The sequence below is a fragment of the Pinus tabuliformis genome, chromosome 1_1 (assembly GCF_031772625.1).
Source record: "Pinus tabuliformis cultivar Carrire ecotype Pingquan chromosome 1_1, CPIR1, whole genome shotgun sequence".
Classification (NCBI taxonomy): domain Eukaryota; kingdom Viridiplantae; phylum Streptophyta; class Pinopsida; order Pinales; family Pinaceae; genus Pinus; species Pinus tabuliformis.
The window spans coordinates 332,260,227-332,271,316 of NC_142297.1; the positions used below are offsets into that span (position 1 = coordinate 332,260,227).

The 11,090-nt window shown below is 41.2% G+C and overlaps 2 protein-coding genes across 2 annotated transcripts; both read left to right on the forward strand.

The window, feature by feature from the left end:
* The first annotated feature begins 4,282 nt into the window (after positions 1 to 4,282).
* On the forward strand, positions 4,283 to 4,807 carry LOC149212917 (DEAD-box ATP-dependent RNA helicase 21-like). The gene has a single exon (XM_089388868.1). The coding sequence runs from the start codon at positions 4,283 to 4,285 to the stop codon at positions 4,805 to 4,807; it is 525 nt and encodes a 174-aa protein (XP_089244994.1).
* A 5,296-nt stretch (positions 4,808 to 10,103) lies between these two features.
* LOC149212918 (DEAD-box ATP-dependent RNA helicase 21-like) lies at positions 10,104 to 10,628 on the forward strand. Its single transcript, XM_089388869.1, has one exon. It carries the CDS (start codon positions 10,104 to 10,106, stop codon positions 10,626 to 10,628), a length of 525 nt encoding a protein of 174 aa, XP_089244995.1.
* Positions 10,629 to 11,090: the final 462 nt, after the last annotated feature.

Below are 11,090 nucleotides of genomic sequence, written 5' to 3' on the forward strand. Positions count from 1 at the left end.
GGTGATTCAAATTTGTTTGGTTCTTTAGAAACTTTAGGTGGTTTGCTTTGAGATTTTACTTTGTTTGCGTGTGCAGTAGTTAAAAGATTTTAACTGTGGCTGAATTACCGAGACAGTCCCGTAGACTTCGGTGCAAGTCTCCTGAGATTGTTTCCGTGGCCGAATTGTTAAGGAAGTCCCGTAGACTTCGGGGTGAGCCTCCTCAAGACGTCCCGAGTCATTACGAAGGTTTAAAGGTCCTTGTAACTCCTAGTGGCAGTAAAGTAGGTTCACCTGAAGAAGGAGAATCGTCGTTGGTAGTGCATCCAGATTACCAAGGTCTAGAAACAGGTTATAATCCTGAAGCAGTTGCAGTTTCCGAGCTTGCTGGTAGTTTTTCATCTACTAGTGACATAGGCGAAGAACTTGAAGTATCTGAACCTGTTACTCCAACTTCTAGTGCACCAGATTCACCTAGGGTAGAAAGAGTCATCACCGAAAATCTTCCTGTTGGTTTGATAGCTATTGAAGAACTTGCTCCAGAGGAAGAATTAGGCGTATCTATCCTTGAAGATCAACCTACTATTGATCTAAGGGAGCGTGAATCTATCTTTTACAGTCCTCCTAGAAGTACTACTTGGTACCTTTTGTTAACCAATTATTTAGACAACTCAGGGATAAGTTTTTCTCCACCTCGAACTCCTTTTCCACCCGGAGGTATTTATACTCCTGTAAATATGTCTGGTCAGTTGTCCGTGTTCACTCAATCTCCTGAATCTTTCTTGTACGACGGTCCTTCTGTTCCCTCCAGGTATCAGTCACTTTCTGGTACCTTTGCGGGGGCATCTCCTCAACCCATTGATCATGGGTTATTAGCTGGAAACAATGGTAATAAACCATTGGGTGTAGGAGACATTTACATGATGTCAGGTTCAGTTCTTGGTTCTCAACCTCAAGGTGGTCAATTACCGCCTGGGGGGCAGCCTCAATTAACGCCTGGGGGGCAACCTCAAGGTACACAACTTGTGTCTGGGGGGCAACCTCAAGGACAGTATGTACCCATAGTACAATACATTCCTCAAGGTCAACCCCAGCCTCAATATGTACCCCAGGGTCAACCTCAGTATCAGTATTTACCTCAAGGGTATCAACCTCAAGGTCAAGGTCAACCCCAGTATCAGTATTTACCTCAAGGTTATCAACCTCAAGGTCAATACTCAAGTCAAGGTTATCAACCACCTCAAGGTCAGTCATATATTCAAGGTATGGGAACTGTGCCTTTCAGTTATCAATCCTATCCTCAACCCGGTTATGGATCTCAATATCCTCAACCTGTCATGGGTCAATACCCCGGAATGAACATAGTGTGGGATCCATCGCAATTTCAACAGGTATTGCAGCCAAGTATACAGTTGTCATCTCAAGCTGGACAATCCTTAGTTGCTGGTCCATCTCAGCAACCAGTCTAGTCTAATGTTCAAACTTCTGTAACTTCGGTAGTTACTCAGCCGCCAATCGCACCTAGTACTCCATCTCAAACAATGGCTGCTGCAACTACCGCAACATCTGCTCCCACCACACTTGCTTCTGGAGTATCGACAGCTCCGGTTTCTACTGTCTCTACAACTACTCCTCAGACATCTTTACCCTTGTCTGGATCTACGATTCAAACTACGGTTCAGATGCCTGTAGGACAACCTGGTTTAAGAATGGTTGTCACTAGTCAACCACAATTCGCTTATCAACCGTACCAGGGACAGTACCAATACGGGCCTGCTGTCCAATAGCCGGTTTACCAGTATCAACTGTATCCTGGGTACACTTATCAACAACCTCAGCAACCCCAGTACGGTCCGGTTAATCCTGGTTTTCCAGGAGGATATAATATCCCGAATGCGATTCCTGTTCCAAGTTATCCTGGATATCCTCCTCCTGGGATTGGTCTTGTTACCCAAAGTTTTAGGGATCCTAATCGGCAATTACCGTTTATCGCAACTTTGGATTTACCAGACTTGACGCGCCTAACGAACGATCCAATACAATATCTTCCGTTCTGGCCGCCAATGCCAAATAAGTTGCCCAGTGATATACCCAAGTTCGAAGGTAAGTCTGGAGAGGATCCGTCCAATCATGTGATGACTTACCACCTCTGGTGTGCTTCAAATTCCATTTCGGATGATTCAATCCGCTTACGTCTTTTTCAGCGTACGCTCATTGGTCTCACGGCCAAGTGGTACATTGAGTTACCACGGGCCTCTTTTTACAATTTTAGTCAGTTAGCTACCTTGTTCCTAACTCATTTTCAGTTGCCAGTCAGATACGATAACAACACGGAGCTATTAACTTCATTAAAACAGTTGACCTCCACTTATATTTCCGATCATATACATGAATGGAGACGTCGACGGCGATTAGTGAAAGTTTTTATTCCGGACCAAATCTTAGCTGAATGGTTTGTTAAATCATTATTACCGAAGATTACTGAAGATGTAGCTAAGGCCAGAGTAGTTACTGAAGAGTAAGTAATTGCTCAAGCGTAGTACCTTGACTTAGTTTACACTCAGTCAGGTACGTTACATGAAAAGATCCCAGATCTTCCAAAGTCAAATCAAATCGCTGCTGCTCCTTCGGGATCTCATGCTGCTGATGGCATGATTGGTTTGGTAAATACTAAAAGTAAGAAGAAATCTTCAAATAATTCTTCGCCCATTATAACCTTACCAGATTCCCCGACAGGTGAGTCTTCTCCTGAAATTTCCGCCGAAATTCACGCTGTAGAGTCATCTACGGCTAAATCAAAAAACGGTGGAAAGAAGAAGGGTAAAGTAGACAAGACCCCAAAGGAGAAAACAGAAAAGTCGGAATCCAATGACGAAAAGCGCAAACCTCGATATCCTTGTCTAATTTGTGAAGAGGATCATTTTACGAGAGATTGCCCCCATCGGGCCGAGGTTGTGAAAATCGTCAAAGGTTCCTCAACTCCTGTTGTTTTGAAAGATCCATTTCCAAAGCAGGAGAGTAAGATGATAGGTTATTCCTCGAGTGCCACTGAAGAACCCATATTGATGATGTCTCATGTAAGGATTGCGACTCGATCTCACGATTATGGTAGTAAAAGTCCTGTTGATGGATCGAAAGAAGCAGAATCTTCTCGTTTAAATCCATCAACCTCAGCTCCCGGTTCCGATCCACTACAGATTGAGAAACCTAACCCTGACTTAGTAATAAAACCGCCTGCCAAGGGTGTACTTCGAAGGTCTGCTTTGAATCCACATGCGAGAGCAGCTCAGAATTACAACATTGTTGAGGATTTAGCTGTTTCACCCTCAGCAATGTCGGCTTTAGAAGTGCTGCAATCATGTCCAGCACAGCGAAAATTACTTTTGTCAGCTATAGGAGCTGTTGATGATCAGGACCCGAACCTGATAATCTTTGATCTAGAAAATAGTACACCGCGTCTCCCTCATCAGATGGCTTTCCAGATTCCAGTGATAGTCAAAAACATGCCTATTCATCGGACTGTAATTGATGAGGGAGCTTCCACGTGTATTATGTCGATTCAGTGTTGGAGATCGCTTGGTTCTCCTTCGCTGAACCAATCCCCGACTATTCTTAAGGCCTTTGATGGCCGTGGGTTCCATCCGTTTGGCATTTTACAGGACTTTCCTATAGGGGTTGAAGGAAAAACCGTTAGTCTAGATGTGGAGGTGGTTGATGCCCCTCTAGACTACAACCTTCTTTTGGGTCGAAGTTGGTCTTACGCTATGACAGCGGTCGTTTCATCGGTCTTCAGAGTCATAAAGTTTCCACATAATGGCAAGATTGTGACAATAGACTAGCTGGCTTATATTTCATCCGACCTGTTATCACTGAAAAGTCTGTTGCAAAAAAAAAAATTTAGCCTAGCTTAAAGACAGGGTATTTTCGTAGCGCATAAATCCGTTAGCAGTTTCGCAGCGCCATCTGTTTTAGTGATTTCGTAGCGAAAACACTGACCTTGCACTGGCTGCGCTACGAAATTGGGAAATGACAGATATTTAAGGTGAATTGATGGAAACACTGCAGGAAACGAGGTTTATCAAACTGTTATATGTGGGCCTGTACTCCATTGATGGAAGAGGATGATATGGTTTGTTTGCAATATGCATATTCTCATTGTTGTCACTTCATTGTTTCTGGCAAACGCTGGGGCTATAGCTTATGAGATTTCTGATTATATTGTCACTTCATACTGAGGAGATCATGACACCTGTTTCATCAGACTCTTGTTTCATCCTCTGGTGGTAGTCCTTTTACAGATTGCATGACTGACATCGGTTTTGAGCCACAAGTTGTTGGAGTTCTAGATGCTATGCCTTCAAGAAACTTGAAGCTTGAGAATGAGAATGAGGAGCTGGACGGAAAGTGGATATATAGAACAACGTATATGTTCAGTGCAACAATGCCACCTGCTGTGGAATGGTTAGTTCACAAGTATCTTAGAAATTCTGTTAAGGGTACCATAGGTACTGCTGGCAAAGCAGCTGAACTTTTAACTCGACATGTGATGATGTTGAAGGACGGTGAAAAGATGTCAAGACTAGAGAGATTGTTAAATGACTTGGGAGATAAGACAACAATTGTTTTTATCAACACAAAGAAGACCCAGGAACAACGTGAGTTAAATTTGGAAGGATTTCGGAATAAATACTACAATGTTCTTGTAGTAACAGGTGTTGCTGGTCGTGGTTTAGAGATTCCAGATGTTGCCCATGTGATAAAGCATGGCATGCCTTCACTGGACGTGCTGGCAAGACTGGGGCGGCGACAACGGCAGACCTTAACGTAACAGGTGTTGTGAAACAAAGCAACTATGAATTGGTCGGTTGTGAATGCTGGAGGAGAGCGTAAGCGCCTTTTGAATATAGCCATGCAATTGATCACCAATGTGGACAAAATGGTTCCAAAACTGATAAACTGTGTTTCCAGAGTTCTTTTTTCTTCCATAGATGACAAAATTGTTGACTATTTAGGAGGATTATTGTGTGTTCCGAGGATATCAGTATTGTCACATTGGTGGGAATTTGGCAGAGGATATTCCAATCGACGCTCTCATTAATATATTTTCAAGGTTGGATTTGGAGGAGAGATAGAATGGCGCTTCTCTAGTATGCAAGAATTGGTTTAGGGCTTTCCAGGATCCGTCTTTCTGGCAAATTGTTGATCTCGAGGAGTATTTTACAGATAAGAGAGTAGCATACAATGGCTGCTGTCGTCGTGTTGCTCAGGTGCGCGCCCTACATTCCATTCTGTGGAAGTTAATCAGATCAGAGGGTTTTGTTCAGGTCCTTCGATCTCTTGAAATGCCTCTGGTTAGAGTTCTTTCAGATATGGAAAAATGAGGCCCGTTTTTGGGGGTTTCAATTGTGGATTGAATTGTGCAGAAGCTGTGAATTTTGATCCTGCAGATTGGTTACCACATGGTGGATTTGCGGTGGAATTGTACCGTTTGTATCACAAGTCTGCAGTTTTGTCGCATGATGAGTTGTTATATGCTGTGGCAAAGAGTGGTTGTAGTAAAGAGGCACTGCCCTTTTTGAAGAAAGTTCGTGTAATCAATACTGAGCGCATCCATAGAGAACAACTTTGGAGAAAGGGTGTTGTGAGAGCCTCTCGAATGACTTCTCTAAAGTATCCTGAGCATGTTGGCGGCACTGAAGAGGATCCAGAATGTATTATATGTCGATATTTTCTACATCTTTCTGCTGTTGTGTGCAGCTGTCGACCAGGTGCTTTTGTCTGTCTACAACATGCAGAATGGCTTTGTGAATGCAATCCAGATCAGCAGTGTCTTCCGTATCGTTATACCATGGCAGAGCTAGAGGACTTGCTTTGTGTGGAAGATGAAAATTTTGCTGAACGAGACAGCGTTTTGAAGGATAGGAGAGTTCGAAGCAGAAGGATATCTGCAAAGCAGTCTACATCTTCTCAAGGAAAACATCTAGTTAAGAAGGAGCCTGGTGGGCTCTCAGTGGCACTCCTCTTCAAAATCGTGCGGGAGAATTATGTTCACTTGTTCGGTTCTTAGGGATCTGTCTTTACTCCTATTACTTCTGAAAGAAATGCGAATGCAAATCACTTGATTACAGTTTTAGAAAGCATTGACGAATTCTTTGAGTGTTCTGAGATGATGCACAATAAGCTGCAAAACTTCTTGGAGAATTTGAAACAAGATTTTAGGCCTAAGCATGAACGGGAACATCAGTCAGAAAGTTCTAGGAGAGGGAATGAATAGGCATGCATTTCCTAGGTTTTATCTGAATGAGCATCCACAACATGTGCTAACTGCAACATCCAATAACTTACCTGGTACATCTGGCATGCGTGGTAGACCACATAAAAGGGACAGAACAGAACATGGAATGGACATGTTGGAGCTAAACACACAACATTTTTTATATATGGAGCACTCTTGCTGGAAGTGTAAAGATGGAAAAGCTCGAACTGTGATGACTGCAGAAAGGAAAAGTATTAAAGGGTGAATGAGATGATTTAAATATTTGCCTGTTTATTCAGACTCATTGAATAGTTTTGCCTTCAAAATTATGGTCATTGGTTATCCGCAGTTGTATCAGTGATTTTATTTGCTTCTTGAGATGCAAGTTCCTGTGAAGGGAAATGATAAATGATGCCCCACTTTAGAACATTACTAGTGGACTCTATGGAGCAGAGAGCATCTGTCGAGCCATCATGATTCAATTCTTTCCATTATTTACATTCTAGCAGTGAACAAAGGTTGCTGGAAAAAATACAAAATGAACTGCTTTCCCAGTATGAGAGTCAACTTTTGGGGAGAAGCATTGAAGAAAACAGGATTTCATCTAGTTGACATTGGTGGTGGCTTTTCAGAGTTTTTTGTTCGGAAGAATGAAACAGAGATAGACAAAGGTTGGGATTGTTGCTTTTATTTCTGGTTTGTACAGCTATTTAAAAAAGCTTAAGTTTCAAGATTGTTGGAGCTTAGATGATAAAGTATCTTAAAGCTTACTATAAACCGCAGGAGAGTCTTCTTGCTGTCTACTGTAGTTTTATAGACTGTTCTTCTTGGTTTGAAAGATCTTAAGGGGTTATGAGTTGTCTCCTGCAATAACATTAAAAGAAACTGAGATTACTTCTTCATTAGCTTCCTTGTTTGCTGTTCTTAAGGAGTTCAAATGGCAACCAAGCACTAAATCTCTTCTTGCTACTGGCCTTGCATGCATTGAAATGGGTAAAAAAAAGAAAGTCTGTGTTTTTTTAAATCACACAGTAGTTTCGTAGCGCGCTACGAAACTGCTGTAGGTGATGTTTTTCAATGCAGAATAAACAGTTTGACTGGGAATGTTAGAAGAGAGACACTTGTACATCAATACAGCCTACAGCTCATCTGGAGACATGGTGTTTGGTAGCAGCGTTCCATACTTTGAGTTATTAAATAATTGGGAACATGCTGCTACATTTTCAGAGAATGTTGGAAGACAGGGACCATGAAAACAGGGCAAACATCTTCACCAACTAATGAGTCATCTGCACAGCTAGAATCCAAGGCAGCTCGTTCAGTGAATGCCTCTCCAATATTTTTCGGCCACTACAGAAAGGGTACATGTGTCAAGGCTCAGGAAAGCATCATGCACACGAGGAGATAGACTTTGAATTTCAATGTGATTAGGACTCTATGTATTTACAGCACAATACCTTTGTATTTAATAAGTTTGTTTTGAAAATAGATAAGGTTAGTTAATGATAGACCATCGAGCTCTCCCCTCATGCTTGTTGAGGAGACTCAAGGTAGTTTGAGTTTTGGTTTTCCTATATATAGGAGAAACTCTGATGTAAACAAGGTTGGAGATTTTATACAAAAACAGAGTTTATTTGGGCCAATGTAAAGACTTATTACAGTAATAGTAAAGCAGTGGTTGTTTCTTCTCAAGATTCTCAATGGATTATATTGTTCAAATATGATGGTGGTTTATTCTCTCAATGTTCTTTTACAGCCTTGTTATAGCATAATCACTCAGAATTCATTTTTAATGCTCTGACTTCCTGTATGTTTGGCAAGCTGTGGCTTATGTGAAATATGTTTGAACATCTGATGCAAAGAGCCTTGACTTCCATGAAATGACTGTGATTTTGTTTACTAAATGTGTGAGACTCCATAGCCCAATGAAGACCAATTTGATATGTGTCCAACCAGCTTTGTTTTCATGAATGTGTGAAGAGTTAGCCATCTGTTGTTGTGAATGATTTTTATCAAAAGTTTGTGAGAGAGCCCTCTCTGACTAAGGAGGCTAATCCTTAGTCTAAAGTCTGGTTGAAATAGTTACATAAAATCTTGCTAGGTAGCAGCCCTTAGTACTGATTTTGTGATAACATTTTGGTGCGTCCGCCGGGAGTCTGATGATTACTCATTCCCGAAGTTTTAAGATTGACATTCTGAAGGTAGCAGGAGTTCAAAGTGGTTTTCGAGGCTGCAAACCTACCTTGGCGACTCCATTGTTGAAGAATTCAAAGTTCATACATTCATGGTGATTCCACTGGAGTTATGAAGGACCCAGAAGCTGCCATTCTTAGTTCAAGGTATGCATGCATAGATTTCTCAGGAATTCATGGTTTCCCAAATCATTTTCCCAAGGATGCATATTTTCTAAGGAATGGTCCCAAATTTAATGGAGAAGATTTGAGTTTAACCTTGAAGCATATAACAGATTTTTGTCATTTTGCTGAGCTTCTTAGAGTCAAACATGAAGATGTTTGCATTATGTTATTTTATGATTCACTTCAAGGGAAATGCAAACAATGGATTGAAAGTTTTCCTATCAAATCCGTTAAGTCATTTCAAGACTTATGGCTTATGTTTTTTGAGGAATGGATAGATAGGTCAGAGGTGGTGGCAGACTCTCCCTCAGTTGAAGGTTTTAAACAATGGAATAATGATCATAGTAGAGAAGAAACAAATGAATCTTTTTCTTTGTCCTTGTCCTCATATATAAAATCCCTTGACTGCAAGGCAGAGGATAGGATGAGATTTTTGGTTGAATTTGCTGAGGATCTTGAAAAAGAAATTGAAGGTTTAGAAGAACAAATTCAGGCATATAATTTTCATGATCATGATCATTATTTTCAGCAGCTTTCTATGGCAGAACATAAGGAGAGAGTATTGTTTCCTTTCTCTTTTACACTTGAGGAAATGCACACTGCTGTTGAAGGTCAGCTTGCACAGCCGGAAAGTTACAAGAGAAATCAAGCTGATCATGTATTCTGGGATCCTGTAGCTGATTACATGGAAGAGTTTTACTCTCCAGTATTTCAGTTTTTCAAAGAAGATCAGAGACAATTTCAATGGCAGCGGTCATCACACTATCAGATTGGCTCTGAACTCCGATGCAGTCAAAGAAATCAAATATCAGATAAAACAGAGGATTGGCTACATTGGAAATTTCATATTGATTGAGCAGAAAGAAGTTGAAATGGTTAGGGTAGGTAGGTAGAGATAAATGCAAATAAGCTCAAGGTTAACTGAGCATTTCTTTTTTCAGTAGATGTAGCTTTCTTTCTCCTACACTTATGCTTGTCAGGCAAATTTCTGTTTGTCACAAATGGATAAGGCACTGGAGCTGCATGTTCTTAGTGCACCACAAGGGCACACTATCCCAAGTGGAGCCGCTGTTATCACTGAAAAGTCTGTTGCAAAAAAAAAAATTTAGCCTAGCTTAAAGACAGGGTATTTTTGTAGCGCATAAATCCGTTAGCAGTTTCGCAGCGCCATCTGTTTTAGTGATTTCGTAGCGAAAACACTGACCTTGCACTGGCTGCGCTACAAAATTGGGAAATGATAGATATTTAAGTTGAATTGATGGAAACACTGCAGGAAACGAGGTTTATCAAACTGTTATATGTGGGCCTGTACTCCATTGATGGAAGAGGATGATATGGTTTGTTTTCAATATGCATATTCTCATTGTTGTCACTTCATTGTTTCTGGCAAACGCTGGGGCTATAGCTTATGAGATTTCTGATTATATTGTCACTTCATATTGAGGACATCATGACACTTGTTTCATCAGACTCTTGTTTCATCCTCTGGTGGTAGTCCTTTTACAGATTGCATGACTGACATCGGTTTTGAGCCACAAGTTGTTGGAGTTCTAGATGCTATGCCTTCAAGAAACTTGAAGCTTGAGAATGAGAATGAGGAGCTGGACGGAAAGTGGATATATAGAACAACGTATATGTTCAGCGCAACAATGCCACCTGCTGTGGAATGGTTAGTTCACAAGTATCTTAGAAATTCTGTTAAGGGTACCATAGGTACTGCTGGAAAAGTAGCTGAACTTTTAACTCGACATGTGATGATGTTGAAGGGCGGTGAAAAGATGTCAAGACTAGTGAGATTGTTATATGACTTGAGAGTTAAAACAACAGTTGTTTTTATCAACACAAAGAAGACCCAGGAACAACGTGAGTTAAATTTGGAAGGATTTCGGAATAAATACTACAATGTTCTTGTAGTAACAGGTGTTGCTGGTCGTGGTTTAGAGATTCCAGATGTTGCCCATGTAATAAAGCATGGCATGCCTTCACTGGACGTGCTGGCAAGACTGGGGCGGCGACAACGGCAGACCTTAACGTAACAGGTGTTGCGAAACAAAGCAACTATGAATTGGTCGGTTGTGAATGCTGGAGGAGAGCGTAAGCGCCTTTTGAATATAGCCATGCAATTGATCACCAATGTGGACAAAATGGTTCCAAAACTGATAAACTGTGTTTCCAGAGTTCTTTTTTCTTCCATAGATGACAAAATTGTTGACTATGTAGGAGGATTATTGTGTGTTCCGAGGATATCAGTATTGTCACATTGGTGGGAATTTGGCAGAGGATATTCCAATCGACGCTCTCATTAATATATTTTCAAGGTTGGATTTGGAGGAGAGATAGAATGGCGTTTCTCTAGTATGCAAGAATTGGTTTAGGGCTTTCCAGGATCCGTCTTTCTGGCAAATTGTTGATCTCGAGGAGTATTTTACAGATAAGAGAGTAGCATACAATGGCTGTTGTCGTCGTGTTGCTCAGGTGCGCGCCCTACATTCCATTCT